A 17,474-nucleotide genomic window follows, 5' to 3' on the forward strand; every position below is an offset into this window, starting at 1 on the left:
AGACATGCAATTCACATCAGGCAGGCTGACACACAGTACACAGAAGTGCCAACTTCTAAAAGTGGCATTTCTTCACCAGTCACCATAAATCTGTGCACACCATTGCGCAGCATTTATCCTCACGAGTTCATACATACTAAACTCGCCCATGCACTCCTCTCATACCAAAAATTACCATGGACACACATATCCCCCATTCATTCCTATGGGAGGGCAGGCCAATCTCACCACACGTACCCAGAGAGCGCACACACTTTACACTGGACCACAGTGCTAAAGTGCTCAGAGGCCTAAAATCACCAACACCAGGTTACAGAAAAAGGCTAGGAGAATGCGAAAAGTTTCGGTGTGAACCAACAAAAAGGGCCAAGTCCAACAAGATCAAACAAGCAGATCAGCTGGTATACAGAAGACCTTGAAGACACTAAACAAAACTGTAAACATCTAAAAAGGAAATGGAGAGCCATCCACAACACCACCAACAGAACCACCTACAAGGCTGCAATTAGGGACTATCACTAGCAAATTAGGGACAACATGAAAAAATCACTAGTGGACCGCATTGAAGGCAGCTCCAACAGCTGCAAGGAGATCTGCTCAATTGTCAAGGATTTGACCTCACTCTCACCCACATTGAACCAGATTGCTGCCTCCCAAAAACTCTGTGCCAACCTATCCAACTTCTTCCACGGTAAAATCGCATCCACCACTTTACCAGATGAATGGAAACTTGCAAACAGCAACACCCTCCTCCAGAAGCCTACTGCTAACCTAAATCAACTGAGCAACTCCTGGCCCATCTCCCTGCTTCAGCCAAAGTGATTGAGAAGGCGATTAACAAGCAACACTCCTTAAACTTAGCCATCTTCTAGATAACACACAATCAGAATCAGGATTCAGAAAGAACCACAGCACCGGAATAGCACTCATCGCGGGTAACGATGGCATTTGAAAAAATTCAGGACAAGGGATAAACATCCTGCTTGACCTCTCTGCGGTCTTTGACACTGTCTCCCAAAACACCCTCATTAAAGGACTCCACAAGATTGCATATAAGGGTCAACTCTCAAACAAATCTGTTCCTTTCTCACTGGAAGAACCCAAAGGGTCAAAATGCCAGCCTTCACATCAGAGACCAAGAAACTGATATGCAATGTCCCACAGGAATCATCCCACAGCCCCACTCTTTTCAAAATTTACATGAGATCGCTCGCCAATATCATCTGATTACAAGACATCACTGTCATCTCCTGTGCCAATGATACCCAACTCATCCTCTCCCTTACAAATAAGACAAACACCAGCAGAACTATTAAATAAAATGACTTACCTGCCACTGCCAGACGCTGCCTCGAAGTTCCTCTGCTCCTGCCACCACCATGCTCCTCTGCTCCCCTCCCCGCCTAGTCCAGACACTGTGCCGGGATTAGTCTGAGCATTCTGAAATGCCACTCAGTTAGGGGCTGGGAGCCTGTGCCGATTCTGCACCCAGTTGTGCAACACAGCTCTGATGAAGAGATCCAAGTGCTCATGTTGTTTGGCCGTCCTTAGACAGCCGGCCAAACCAATATTCGCAATTACAGTGCACCCACCACTCCACCTCCCTGGCTGCTGCTGACGGTGCAAGCAGAGGTTGGCCCCGGCCCGCCCTAGACTCAGTGGACTTGCTGAGGAGTTAGTGAAAAGCAAAATTATAAAATAGTTTTATTATCATTTTATTTTTTATTTGCTGACTTTCAGCAGTGGGGCGATGCTCCTACACCATAATGGAGGTACTGCCTCAGCCCACACCCAGAACCACACAGGAAATCTAGTGCTCATCATAGATGACAAGCACAAACATGACTGTTCAGGTCAATGCAGTGTGTACCTCCTGCTTCCACATCCTATGCATGGTGCCAAAGACCTTCAAATGGTTGCCTCGGAACACCAGACGGACTTTCACCCAAGCACTCATCACCAGTAGGCTGGACTACAGTAACACTCTATACGCCGGAATCTCCAAACAACCACACAGACTCCAGACCAAACAGGATGCGGCCGCAAGACTTATACACAACCTCCTATGGCACACCCACCTCAGAAAACTTCACTGGCTCCCCATTATCAAGCACAGTTAATTCAAACTTATCACACACACATACAAAGTCCTATACAACACAGGACCAGAATACCTGAAGAGCCTGCATACACTTTCACCAACCCACCAGACACCTACACTCACTTTCACTCACCCACACTCACTGCATCTCCAAAAGCAAAACTGGAAGGCGCTCATTCTTCTACATCACACCCATGACTAAAGCTCCATTAACTCCCACCCCTGCAATGGTTTGTGAAAGTTTGAGGTGAGAAGTGTTTGTCAAACTCTTGATGTTTTTAAATGAGTAAAAGGATGTAGTAAGGCATTGCTACGTTCCTGTACAACACTGGAGAGCCTTGAGAAATGGCGGCACTGTAGGTGTATGATGATGGGTGTGTTGACGTATGATTGTGGCTGTTTGGCCATATAGCAATAGCTTTGTGGGGATCTTCTGGTGGGAATTCTGATATTTATTGCTATTTGTTGGTGTAGAACTGTGAATGTCTGGTTGTTTCATGGTGGGTGTGTGGGAGTAAACTTGTGTTTGTAAGTACATTTAATAGCAAGTGAATCCATACAGGATTTTGGCTAGATGATGGGGGTATTGGCATAAGATGATGGATGGGTATGCCTATGAAAGTTTTTGTGGTGGCAAATAATACTGAGCGTACCGGAATTTGACATTGTTTGTGTGGGCATACAATGGTGAATACCTTGTAAATCAATCTGAACATTCAAAGTGCAAACAATGGTCACTCTAAGCTCCACACAGATGATAACAGCTTCAACAATCTTTGCCGTCTACAGATGGCAACAAAGAAAAAAACATGTTCTCAATAAATATGTCATATAAAATATATATATAGGTTAACATGTAGTGCTATCTGGTATTGACAGTTAGGTGATCTATTGACATTTAGAAATCACTCAGCTTACGGCCTCGTAATTTATAATATCACCAGTCAGTCAGTTACATATCATATAAATATATTATTTAGATTTTTATGATACATAATGGTATCTACTTAGTCAGCATTAACTTTGTAAGAGTCTTCCAGGTGTTCCTACCTCACAGACTCATGTTAAATTAACGTTATACAGGAAAACATGTGCTGTATTACTCCATATACAGTTGTCACTTTCACATTTTTATATTATCCAGCAGTGAATATACTCAATTTAAGGCACAGCGAGAAAAAGTGATTCTCTCAAAATTTCACAACTTTTTAGACGAACGCCAAATCCCCTTAATGCCCTAACTCAGCCATCGACAATGTAATTGATACATTTCAATGGATTTTGACAAACGTGATCCAGCACTCAACATTCGTCAATATTTTCCAAAACATATTTAGGGAACAAGAGTATTGTAATGAAAATATGCAACAAAAACGAATTGCGCGCCTTAAAAATCAAGAAACACATTTCAACATTTGTCAGAAACATTCCTGCAGGTAGAAGGGCTCTGCCCAGCGACCACAACCAACACTGCGCTTCATTTCCTTTATACTGCCATCAGGGGGCTAGCCCACCCCCTCACCAAAAAAACAATACCCCTCGATATTGCCCCTAATCATGAGCAGCGTGACAATTCGTAGTAAACGAAGGTACTATTTAGGCAATCCCAACATAACTTAGACAGGGCTCGGGTAAAAGAAAGAGCCTGTTACTGGACCACATATTCTGCAAACAAGACAAAGCAGGCCTCCCCTTCAGTGATCCCGCCGCCTGTATGCTGCAGTGCCTGGTACAGTGATAAATAGTACTCAAAGAGTACTAATAACTGATGAATAGTTTGCCTACCCAATGATTTATCACTTATTTCCTCGGCTTTAATAGTATATAATTCTTCATATGGTAAATACTTGTCATCTATGTGAGTAAATATCAGTAGCGGCTGCCTCAGGTAAGCGCGGTGAGGTACGCGGCAGGGGGGAAGTCGACAGACGATGGAATAGGTATTATTTCGTTATTTAATTATACCTATTACGTCATCTGTCGACTTCCCCCCTAACGCCCCACCCCGCCGCACCGTGCTTACCTGTATCGGCCGCCGCTGGTTAAATATCTTCTGGAAAACAGGAGCAGTTGATGCATTTAACAAGCCACCCACTAGCTAACGAACCAAACTAGATGGGGAGAAGAAGGCACCATGACAGCATCGACAGTGCCATTTTCAATTTTTAGCCGGATCATGTGAAGTCAGTAAGTGTTCTTCAGATCAACTGAGTTTTAAAAGGGGAGTCACTTTGGGAGACTTTTTTAAAAACATGTAGGTATCCAGATTTCTCTGGTACAGACCAAGTTGCCCTGTTCTTGAAGGATGTGATATCACTCACCGGTGGGCCAGCTTCTCCTGATGCTCCGTGGTCCCCTGGAAAGCCAATGACACCCTGGAGAAAAAACACAACAAAGTCATGTTAGGCACGGCTTCATCTCTTTCCCAGTCAAGCCTTCATTGACAGACCAACCTAAAAAGGTGGCAGCGAAAAGTACATCTAATACCTACATGCTTCTTCAATATTAACCATCTAGTTCTTTGACATCAAAAGGTTTAATTTTTAGCTTTGAACTTTTTTTTCCCAGCCACCTTGGAAGAGTTCCGGGTATCATACAGCACAGGTAAAACTATCCTAATAGATACAGATGGATCCAGACACTCAGATTCCCTTGTAAGAATCGCTTCTTTTTAAAAAAAACTGGCCAGAAAAAATGTTTCCCAGAATTGTATTTGTTAATTCCAAGCATGCCTCTGCGCAGTGCTCAGGGTTTGAAATACCTTATGCGCTATCATTATGGGCTGCGCTGGCTCACTGCAGGGCTGAGCGCCTGTTTTTATGGACCTGATTTGTGTCAGATAAATTCATTTAACCCAATAAACCTCTGAGTTAGGGCTCGATATTAAGACAGTAAATCTCAGAAACTGTAAGGTTTGCCTCCTTCTGTTTCTGAGTTGTGCTGTCTAAAATAATGCACTAACTCGGAGAAATATAGGGTTAAATGGATACTCTTTACATCCTTCGGTCGCACAAAAATAAGTGCTTAGATCTGCGCCGAACAGCCCATCGTGATAGGCCTCAGAGCTCATCTATATTATTGTAGCGTATGCAACAAGTAAGTTTTCATGGAGGTGTTTTAATGCATGGCCAAAGTAGGCAATTGCCCAGGGCCTCAAAACTTCCAAGTGCCCCCGTGACAAAGTAAACTTTCCATCTATGTTACTTCTACCTATTCTATTTCTTCGCCTAAACCCCCCTCTTTGCGCCTACCTCTACCTATTACTCTATATCCCTCTCCCCAATGTAATTTAAAGAATTTTTGGGGTCCCTGGAGGACATATTTTGACTGTTTTTGTGTGACCTTGATTCTGAAAGTTTATATGTTTAGCATTGTTCGGAATTATACTAGTTTGAATTATGAGGACATGGGCAATAACATTCAGCCCCCAAAATGTGTTTTGGCCGGGGCCCCCAAAATCCTTAACAAGACACTAAGGGCCAGATGTAGGTAGGCTTTTACTGGTCGGTAACGGCCGAAATCGGCCGTTACCGACCGGTAATAGCCTTTTCCTATGTAGGTGTCATATTTACCGAATCATCATTTACCGATTCGGTAGATGTAGGAAGCAGTTAAAAGTGTGCTTTTGTGCTTTAAGGATTCGTTATTTACCACCAACTATTGGTTGGTGGTAAATAAGGAATTCCTGTGTAAATGCAAATATGTGCATTTACACCTGTGCCATGTGACAGACATACATGATGTGTGCCACATGTGCACACAAGCACTAATCAGGGGTGCAGGAGGGTGTCAAAGTGACACCCTGCCGCCCTTGACTTTTTCCCAATTTTACCGAATCGATATTTACTGATTCGGTAATCGACATTCATTCCTATGGGCCTGGAGGCCTGAATGGCAAATACCGAATCGGTAATTACCGATTCGGTAAATACCGAATCTTACCGATTCGGTATTTTTTACCGAATTATTATCTACATTGCAATTACTGATTCGAAAATACTGAATCGGTAAAATTTGGTATTTTCGACTCCGTAATTTACAATTACCTCCATCTAGCCCAAGTTCTAATTCTTTTTTCTTATATCAGGCTTCTTCTGAGATGAGCACCCGCAAGCAATAAATAAATCCTTGTCAGTAGGTTATGGATGGCTATATTTTGTGTTTGTTTGTGTTTATTAGTACCCATGTACAAGCATATGATATGTTTTCTCCATTGTGGAATGTGTCACAGGCGTTACAGGCAACATACCTGTACAAATACCTGTAGATACAGAAATATTCTCATTCACTGTCAAGCAGACTCTAGAGTTGTCTATGAGGACTGCTGTCTTCAACTGAGAGTAGAAGTCAAGCTTCAAAAGAGGAGGTACAGCCTCAGTTCTCCTGAACAGTGCCCTTGAAGGGGTTGTGTCCTATAATGGACGTGCAAACACAAGGAGATGATGGACGGAGAGATGATAATTTTCAGACACTCACCCCCAGTCACAGATCTGGGTTGAATCCATCATCGTTCTGTAGCTCACTTCGCCACCCCAGTTCAAACCCAGCCATATGCAAATCAGTCTTGACCATGTGCCTCTTGGGATCAGTCCAGCCCGAACTGCCAAGACAGGTCTTCACATGACCGGAAACAAGCATCCTGGGACCGGTTTCGGGGTAACACCCCTCATCAGCAAGGCTAGCTTGAACCTAGTGGCAAATTGAGAAAGGGACCTACGTCTGGGCATACCCTGGCCTGGCGGTTCGGGCTGGACTATTCCCATAGGGAGCAGGGGCAAGACTGATTTGCATATGGCTGGGTTCAAACAGGAATGGCATGGGGAGCAAACAAACAATGGATTTATACCCAGATCTCTGTACTGGGGTGAATGCATGACATTGTTCTGCATTCTGTCCATCAACTGTTGTTTTTGCTATAGCAGAAGTACTCCTTCGTTGTGCCTTCCTTTATTCCATGTCTCAGGACAGACAAACCACACAGAGTACTTCAAATTATCATTAAGAGCAGCACTCCAGGCGTATTACACTCCAAGAATGTACTGAGGAGGAATTGGACAAGTCTGTTATGGTTTTGAAAAGAAAAGACGGGAATTTGAAATTAACATTTCAATATATCGACAATGCCATACACAGTGCAACAATTAAAGCACGGTTGCATATTAATTGAATTTAAAGTGCACCGCCTTGAAAATTCTAATATAAGATGTCACTTATAATATGGTTTCAAGAAAGGTTACAGCCTTCAATATTTACTTCAATAGCAATAAAAATAAACCATTTCTATTGTTAGTGGATTAAGTATTGAAGGTCAAGACGAATCTTACAGCCACATAACTATTGTTTTTCGGAAGAACCTTCACTCTTGGTATATGGTTAGCCCTATCTCTGGTCACCAGCAGTGGACACTTGGAACCAATGACATGCAAATAGTGTGCATTACATCTTTTGTTTCTCAAGAGCAGTCATTTCTAGTTCTATGGTACATCACCGAGGGGGAGGGGCAGACCTGGCCCTAGAGGGGGCAAGACGATGCATGAGTATGGTAGTTAGTGGCAGTCAATTTGTGATACATGGGGACATACTTATGAAATGTATGGCACAGAGCAGCATAGTAAGTCACCTTGCTGAATTGCTCTGAGCCACTGGGAAAGGGAACTGTATTTATCCATTACTGCACACTCCTATCATCTCTCCCTGTGCTGGCACCATTTTGGCAGCCGAGCACCAATATGCAGGCACCCTTGTACCATGGTGCAAGGATGCCTGTGTTGTAGGCAGGATTGTTTATGTGCAGGAAGGGGCACCTTCCTGGACAAAAACAATCCTGAGAGGCTTTTTCCTCTTCCTATGTGTGCTGCAGAATGTGACGTCTCTCCTGGAGGCGCATATTTTTGATGCATTCCCAGGTTTGCAAGTCCTTGTAAATTTGTGAATGCATCAAAAACCATGGGAGTTGCATGGAAACACCGACTGCAACACCAATGGAGCGCCTCCCTTCAGCGGAATTCGGCAACGCAGCGATCTTCTCTGCATTGCCTTACTCCAGACTTTTTAAGCCATTCATAGCCACACGAAGTGGCTTTGTGTGGCTTCATAAATGTGATTTAGAGGTTTGCGTCATGCTGCATGCTGCAAAGCTCTCATAAATATGAATCCAAATACTTTCCAATATGCAGTCAACAACCTGCTCCTTTAAGTTTCCAAATGGAATGTTACATTAGAATTATTCATATGCCGTGGTTGGTATTATGCACAAGCTGCTTTATTACTTCCAAATAACTGTAATTGAGGGAGATGAGGCTCTCACGGCAGCACTCTGTAATTCTGTTATTCAAATATTTATGTCAGCTGGTGTGTGTAGACATCTGCAGATAGTATTTGTATTCTCTGCAAGAGTTGGAATCAGTGCTTAGTTTGTAAAAGAATGACTGCTCACAATTCTGTGATTGGTGATCCTAAAAGTCAGTGCCAAATGTGCAGACTTGAATCCTCCTCATGTCTTTTTTATCACACCCTGACACTCCCTACCCCTTTTCCTGACTTTTGCGCATTACTGCTTTCTCCCTTTGTGTTGGTTTTCCATCTTTTGTTTTCTCGTTCTTTACCTGTGTGTGTTTTTCTCTCTCTTGTCTCTGTCAATGTCTGATTGGAAAAAAATAAGCACCGGTCCCGAAAAATGAGCGTTGGTGGGCCCAATTGGTAACCACTGGCTCAAATTAAGCACTGGTTGGAATGGGTATATGATGTTGCAATGCAGGCCTTTATCACGCATGCCATTAATAAAAATGTTTTACAGTGCATGAATTTACCACGTATCTGCCCACTCATACCTTTACCAACTAGGTAACTATAAATATCTATCTATATATATATATATATATATATATATATATACATACATACATACATACATACATATATATATATATATATATATATATATATATATTTATATATAAATATATATATATAAATATATATATATATATGCCAAAGCACCACCAAAGGCAAGCCTCTCAGCCCCCGTCCGCCCTTGGACTGATCCCAACGACAGGAAAACTGGCCCTCCGCACTCCCACAGATACTCTGCCACAGAGCTCCATGCCCTGGATCCCGGATGTAACAACTGCTACCTCTCATTGCCTTGCTCCACAGCGAGACCCTTCACCTGCAGATTCTATCAGTTCACCTTCACCCCAGCACCGACCACCATCGCAGAAACCAGCGCCAGGCCAGCCCTGTCGGCAAGGCCACCCCATAATAACTCAGCTGCCTCCTGATCAATGCCAGATTGCTCTGAAAACACACCACTGAAGTCTTGGGCACCATCTCCTCCCTCGCCCCGATGTGCCAATCATTACAAGGATATGACTCACCCCCGCATCGGCCTCGGCTTGCCAGTGACCCCCTGGACCCTGCCTTTCAGCCCATCTGCCCTCATCCTTTCAAGGGCTGAGTCTGGGGTGGGGGCGAGCGCACATTCCTCCACAATGCCCCGAACTGCAACCCCCCTGCCTTTGAAAGGGATCCAGCCACTCGTGGGACCGTCCAGTCAGGGATATTCAAAATGTTCTTTCACCAGGCCTAATGTATGGGCTGCTCGTGGGTGGCTGCCAGGCCAGAGTACCACCTCCAGCCGGAGTAAGGAGGAGTTTGGCGCTCAGCACCAGGGGCCTCTGTGGGTTATGTACCGTCACACAGGCCTGTCAAACTCAGCTCACAGAAAGGGCAATCCTGCACAGGAACACTAATATACACACCTCCCTCAGAAGCACACACTCTGCACAGCTCAGCAGTTCTCAGTATTTGGGCACGGGTCTTTGGTGGTTCTAATGGGGTCCATTAGCAAGAAATGTGGCTCAGCAGGTTAATGCTCCTATTGCAGAAGTGTATGTGTATGAGAGACACACAAGCGGTAGTGTGCCTTCAAGCGGGGCCGCTGCAACCTTTTATCCTTCTTGGGTACATTATGGGGTGCTGGTTATTTACAAGGCTGTGAAAGATGGGGCCATGTTCATCACTTTTAACGTCTCATGGTGGGCTGTAAGCGTCCTTCTACTGGGTATATGCAGGGCGAGGGCCATTGGTACCGGAATTGTTCTCACAGGTACAGTGCATGCAGGCTTACATGCCCCTAACACACAGGTCTATAACCAGAGTTAGCTGATCTATAGCCAGTGCAATTCATCACAGAGAAATGCATTGGTCTATTCTAAGCTGTCCAATATCCCTCACCACTAAACATGATATAACACAACTATGTACAATGTCAGCAGGCCACGGATACAACAGAACCATATACAGTATCAACAGGCCACTGTGGTCAAAGAGATACCTAAACCAATAAAAAGCACCCATATTTGAAAAGTACTTGTATATCATACAAACGAAAGTCACACACTATACAAAGGAATGCAATAAAGGTATTTAAACAGCACAAACCTAGCTACAAAACAGAATGCTGGTCAGTGCTTACTTATAGTCCTTGTTATGAGAAGCAAGGCTGGCAGTAACAGCACCTCTTTTACTGCCAGCCTTGCTTCCCATAAGCAAGTACTATTAGTACATAGTGCATGTTTATGCACCATTTGCAGATTTTCAAAACACATAAATAAACGGAATTGTCATTTACAATGCCAATTGCTCAAACTCGCAAATGTGAGACCTATTGCATTGCAAATGCTTGTTGTAATTTGGTGTTGATACGTTCAGTAGCTTTGGAGTTATTAAAGAAATAAGATTTATACATATTTAGGGATGCAAATTTTCTGCGGAACTGACAAATCTCATGGTGAGACCTGATTAGCTGGCAAAACTTCAACCAGGAAGGGTTGGCAGCTGTCTTGGGACTTGGGATGAGCCTGAGTCCCAAAAGAACACAAAAAACAACAAAAAGGAGCAGGGTAGAATTACCCGGGCCTGGTGGGGGTGTCCCAAATCAACGAGTCCACTGTAAAAATGTTTTAAAAATGAGTGCGGTCTCTTGCTCATTTTTTTCATAACTCCTGTGTGGGCCTGGCACAAGGAGAATATAGAATTACTAATAAAGGGGAGGGGGGCGCATGTGGTCCCCCTGCCATGCCAAATACGTTACCGTGGATCGTCATCCACCGGGGCCCAACTGATAGTAATAATGGGGAGGGGGGTCGTTTGGCCTCACTCACAAACCGATTTCAGCCCGGGGACCCTTTCCTTTGGGGGACGGCCAAAACAGAATATGAGGAGGTGGGCCATGCAACCCCCCGCCCCCCCGGCCAATTTCAGCCAAGGTACCTCATCCCCCAGGACCCAACTGATACGCACAATGGGGAGGGGTGGCCACACGGACTCAGTCCTGGGCTGATTTGGGCCCTGGAGGCCCCATCCCCCGGGGCTAGGCCATGCAATGCAAAGGGATGTGGGCTGCATGGTCCCCCTCCTGGAGCCATTAATGACTCTGTGGAGCCTATCCCCCAGGGCCAGGCTTAGCTATCCCGACTCACTGGGATTAAAACGCCGTCGACATTACAGCGCAACTCTATGGCGCATCTAACGTTTGGCTCCTGAAAAATGTTGAAATTATGACTAAAGTGACTAAAACTAATTCCTGCTGAGCCAACACTGTATATATCTTTGTCACTTTGCGCCGTCCACGCTGTTCACGTTCAGCACTTGCATCATCACTTTTCACCAAACTGTATATATCACTATTTACCAAGTGCCTTCGGGTTGTCACATGATTTCCTCTGTACAGTGCTGCTTAACTGTTTTACCATGTGGAACGCCCCCTATGAATTGGTGAATTACAAGCTCTTAAACCACACGAGTCTCCTTGTTTCTTTCTTATGTAATGCTGACTGCATACATCATTGAACTGCCTTGAATTGATACCTGTTGGGAATTGTTTCCTATACACATTCTATACCCATCCCAACGTGGTTTATGGGTTTTACTCCTGTTGCTTCTTCACACCCAAGGACATAGCAGTTTCCCTGTCTGCATTGGTGCGGGCAAGAAAACCTGTGTTTGATCTCGCTTGTTGAGAGCAAATTAAACTCCTGCCAAGTGAGAGCAAACAGTAAGTCCTTTCCCAGCGTTCGGAGCAAGAACAATGCTCCTGCCCACAGGAAGCAGATTTTTCATCTATTGTGCTTTTAAAATGAAGCAGCTCGGTGCAGCAAAATGGCTTGTGTGGCTGCATCATTTCCACGTAAATGAGTATCTTCTGTTTGTTGCGAGGAGGCGTGCCATGGGTGGAGCATGGGCTTCCCACGCATCTACCCATGGATTCTGACACATTGCTAGATTTGCTACCATTGGTAGACCTGGGGATGCATCCGAATTATACACCTCACATCCAGAGCGCAACGAGGGGAACTGTCTTTCTCCTCATTGTTTGCTCTTTCTAAGTGTGCTGCATTCCTCAAATGCTTCTGAGGATAGTTTTTTTGCAGTAAGTTACCCCTTCCTGCATAAAAACATTCCTGCCTGCAATGCAAGCACCCTTACAACATAATGCAAGGGTGCCTGCATTAGTGCTAGGCAGTCAAAAGTGCACCACCTCTAGGAAAGGACAGTAATGTGCTGTAGAATGGTAAATACAGCGCAGTCCTGCTCTTTCCCTATTCAAGGTGGCTTGCTGCGTTTCAGTCGGTGATTTATTTTACAAATATGGCCCCTCGTTCCCTACCTCTGAAGTCAGCAGCTTTCCCCACTGTTAGAGCTCTTTAACCAGGAAGACTTGGGATTCAGCTGGACTACATTGTATGCTGCAGCTGCTACATTTTTATTGTGCAGATGGCTCTGCTCTTCTGGTACAGTATGTAAGGAATGTATGCTAGTAACTAATTATCATGGAACTATTGATCCATCAGCTCATTCTTACTTCTTGTGAAACATCTAGAAGAGTGGACATTTCCCCTGAATAATTTCCTCAAAGTTTGAAGGAAAGTGTTGTTTTGATCAGGTCTGACAGGTGTTTCTCCTTGACCAAGGAGCCCCAGTGTCCTTCACTCACCAGATTTCCTTTGGCTCCATCTTCCCCGGCCGAACCTCTTGATCCAGGAGGCCCCCCAGCACCGGACAACCCAGTGTCTCCTTTCTCTCCAACTTCCCCTTTAGAACCCTAGAAAAGATAAGAGTACATATCTATGGGTGTAATGCAGGACATGGGGTACCTCTCTTTCTTTCTAGCAATGTGGCACCAAACCACTTCCACACCCCTCTACCAATTTCCGACAGCTTTATTCGCCAGCAATGCTTGTATTTTCATTTCTACTAGTTTACTTTAGAACAATCTTCCCTCAGTTTGTCGATTGTTCGAATAGCCCTTCTGCCTCAGGATATACCAGTTGTCAAAGGCCCTCTACCTTTGTGATAGGCCCTTACCTGCAGCATGGGCCTAAAAGTCATGTTCAGGGAATGTAACCATTGCTACCCCCTCAAAATCGACTACATTCTTAAAATATATGCTCTCATCAATACCTTTTATACAGATAAGCAGGGCATCTCCTTACCCCATCAATTTTTCACTGAGCTTTCATTCACTTGCTAGGAATCAGATCTTGGAGACTCTGGGATCTGATTTGACAAGGCATCTGCTAAAGTCTAAATACTGCTATACTTACTGGGGGTCCCGTTTCTCCTGCGTATCCGGGGTCTCCAGCCTCACCTGGTTCACCCTGTGTGGAAGCAGAAGTCAATGAGCATACAACAGAGGAGCAAAGAAGACTCAACAGCTATGTTATTGTTGGTGAAAACGATCAGGGCTGAGAGTGGTTGAATGCAGTTTTGAAAGGTGCTCCACAAAATTTCCAGCTTGAAACACGAGCAGCTCCTGTGGTGCTAACATCAGGGATATTTGCCCACTGCCAGCATTGGCACATTAATGCATTAATGGAGGGGTGATTGAATCATGAGTACCAAAGCTCTCTCTCCAATCATTCTTTTCCTTCAAATGTCATTCTGCCCTACCCGCCACCTTCGTGCTTTAACTCATAAATCCCTCTGCGCAACCTGCTACTAGCCACCTTCCCCATCCCTTACCACACGTTTCCTCCATCTACTCTCTACTTCCTGACTCTCTCTCACTGCACCTCATTTCTCTCTCCCTCTCTCTTTACTTTCCTATGTGTTTCATAACTCTGCCACTCTCATGTTTTCTCTTCTCCCCCTCTGTCCACTCTTTATGTCACTTCCTACAGTAATTCTAGACTCTCTTTTCACTCTTCCATCTCATTTTCACTCCGCTTCACATGGTGCCCCAACTCTCTCTCCTAAACTTGTCTCCCATCTCCTTGTTGATTTCTTTCTTCTGACCTTTTCCCTATCTCCATCACATTACCTGCTCCGAGTCTCCACATCCCGCTCTTGCTTCTTGCAGGAGCGGCTGGTGAATGTGAGCGTGATGGGCGGAGCCCCACCATTCATGGCAGGAGAGGAGAAGGGGGAACAGACTTGCTGCTCAAAACAGGCTGGCTGCTTCATAGATAGGCTCCAGATCGTTGTCTTAGTGGTAGTGAAAAATAAATGCGCATGCACAGTCATGTGGTCCACTCACCCTTCATATATAAGCTGGTGCACTCACTTCAGGTGCAGGGTGTGGTCTAGTTTTAAGTGCTTTAATTACATCCCATCTGGATTACACCAACAGTCTTTACCTGGGGGCGCCAGCCTTTTTGATTAGGTGTTCACAGATTGCACAAAACGCTGCAGCCAGAGTGGTCTGTAAAATCCCTTTCTGCCATTCGATCACCCCACATCTGAGGAAGCTCCACAGTTTTATTGGTGATTAAACGTATTGAATTCAAGGCTCTCATTATGGCTTTCAGAGATTTTCGGGGCCATGGCACTGCATACCTGAGAGCAAGACTCAAGCATTATCAACACAACCGGACCCTCAGATCTAACGATCTTCGTGTCCTTGCTACCCCCGTTTTCACAGGTCTAGAACGGGTGGCAGAGCCTTTGCAGTTATTACCTCCAAAATCTGGAATGCCCTGCCACTCTCCCTCCGCTCCTCTGAGTCAGAACCCATCTTTTGACGTACCTTGAAGACCTGGCTGTTCACAAACCTCTAGTTTCCCACTCTGCACCTATCCTCTGCCGTCTGCATTAGCGCCGGGACACCCCCGTTGGGGGTAGTTGTGCGCTTTATAACCTCCTAAATAATAATATTAATATGCATAACTGTGTCTGAGTGTGTGTGTGAGACTGAGAGCGTGTACCTGCTTCTTCTGTGTCTGATGGTTGGAGTGGGTCTCTGGAGAAGAGACCCCAGTAACAGAAGGTGAGCCGACAAATTAATGCAGGGAGCTGAGCCAATGGCCACCCTTTGCTCTAAAACTCCTGTACAATCGGTGGCATGAAAATGTTCCTTGACATGTAAAAAACATGCTGCAGACATATTGTTAAAATATAATACATTCTCTTCAAAATGAAAAAAAGGCTTTTTTAACTGAAGGAAGGATTAATGAAGAAAAAGGAGGCTTTGTGGAACCAAAGATATGCCCAGAATCACACACTTTGGTCCAAGGGGACGATTGATCCCAAGGTTTCTGGTTTCACTTTGCAATTCAGACCTTGGGTCCTTGTGACTGTTTGTCTCACTCTCTTCTCTCGATCAAAGTGTGAAAGTTGGAAAGAACTTCAAATCCCATCACTTTAAAAAGTCACCAGCCTCCACTGGCTTCTTGGATTTCAATTGATTGATTGCTTGAATTCTCAATATCAGAGTCTTTCAGAATAGATATGTGTGTAGCACATTATGCCAAACATTGCAAAGTATTTAGCTAGGACATAATGTAGCAAATACTTGCACAGGATCACACTAAATGCCATTATGAAGTTGTGACTGAAGTCATAAGAACCCCAGATGAACTCCTTAGTGTTATGCAGTGGGGCTAAACCATATCTACTCTACCAATACACTTAACACTCTTTACTTTACTTTTGCAGGCCAACTGTTCATTCAGCAAAAGGGCTTTAAATCTGGTTATCAAGTACTTGGCAGGCTACCAGTGTTATAATATGAAATAAAAAATACAAACCCGGTCTCCAACCGCTCCTGGCTGCCCAGTTCCTCCTGGCATCCCTTGAGGACCCTGCAGAAAATCAAATATTAGTGAGAGACATCGAATGCCTGCAGTTGGGTTATTTAAATTCAGTATTCAAAGTCAAGACACTCTTCAATTATTGCTATTATGGTGTTTTTTACAAATCAAGAAGGGAGGCCACTGTCTCAAGTACTCTGTGCCTAACTGGTATTTTGTGACCTGAGACACATTAGCTGTGAAACAATTTCGCTGCTTACGAAATTTCAGAGGCCACTGAATTGTGTGATCTCGGGCAAAGTAATAAAAAAAAGGACATATTTAGTGTGAGTTATGGAACTAGCTGAAAATAGGTTGGCACTGGCCGTTGATTATTGTCAGGTTTCAACTAATGATGAGGTGTAGTAAGCTGAAAAGTATTTACACGATTCTACTGTGAGTGACTAAATTACCTAATATTATTTTTGTGAATTTTAGGCCCTGAACTGCTGTAAATATATCAACAGAACGACACAACGAAATACTAGTGGGTTTAGGGCGATGTATATCACATACGCGCAGGGCTTTAAGTCGGCCGGGTCTCACCGATGCTGAGCACTGGCAGTTTTTTAAAGAGGGGTTCGAAACGGGTCTCTATCGGGCTCTGTTTTGTGCCCTAGATTTCTCTTCTGTTTTTGAAACTCAGGAGCAGCAACATTGTTGTGGTGTCACCAGGGCTTTAAGTGGAAGCTTTTTCAATATTATACACAAGCCATAGTTGCTGCCTATTTATCTTATGCAACTAAAAAATCTTTGACAAAGCCAATAGTCAATCAACAATTTGTAAAGCGCGCTACTCACCCGTGTGGGTCTCAAGGCACTGAGGGGGGAGCAGCTACTGTTCGAACAGCCAGGTCTTGCGGAGTATCTTGAAGGTCAACAGGTCCTGGGTCTGTTGCAGGTGGGTGAGGAGGGTGTTCCATGTCTTCTCGGCAAGGTGGGAGAATGATCTGCCACTGGCGGTCATTCTGCGGATGTGTGGCACGGTGGCAAGGGCGAGGTCGGCGGAGTGGAGCTGGTGGTTCGGGCTGTAGAAAGCGAGGCGGTTGTTGAGGTATGCTCGTCCGGTGTTGTGGAGTGCCTTGTGAGCGTGGTTGAGGAGCTTGAAGGTGATCCTCTTGTTGACAGGGAGCCAGTGCAGGTCTCTCAGGTGGGTAGTGATGTGGCTGTGGCGGGGGATGTCGAGGATGAGGCGTGCGGAGGCGTTCTGTATGCGTTGAAGTCTTTTCTGGAGTTTGGCTGTGGTTCACGCGTAGAGTGCGTTGCCGTAGTCCAGCCTGCTGGTGACGAGGGCCTGGGTGACC

General features: G+C 44.7%; 1 protein-coding gene across 1 annotated transcript in view; it reads right to left on the minus strand.

Annotated features, from left to right (window-relative positions):
• COL5A3 (collagen type V alpha 3 chain) overlaps positions 1 to 17,474 on the minus strand; it is a 598,884-nt gene that overhangs the window by 71,135 nt on the left and 510,275 nt on the right. Inside the window, exons 49-52 of the mRNA XM_078650321.1 lie at positions 16,129 to 16,182; positions 13,708 to 13,761; positions 13,098 to 13,205; positions 4,423 to 4,476 (exon numbers count right to left, since the gene is read on the minus strand). Coding sequence (XP_078506447.1) covers positions 4,423 to 4,476; positions 13,098 to 13,205; positions 13,708 to 13,761; positions 16,129 to 16,182 — 270 coding nt within the window. The remainder of the gene's footprint in view (positions 1 to 4,422; positions 4,477 to 13,097; positions 13,206 to 13,707; positions 13,762 to 16,128; positions 16,183 to 17,474) is intronic.

The sequence above is a fragment of the Lissotriton helveticus genome, chromosome 1_1, assembly GCF_964261635.1.
Source record: "Lissotriton helveticus chromosome 1_1, aLisHel1.1, whole genome shotgun sequence".
Classification (NCBI taxonomy): domain Eukaryota; kingdom Metazoa; phylum Chordata; class Amphibia; order Caudata; family Salamandridae; genus Lissotriton; species Lissotriton helveticus.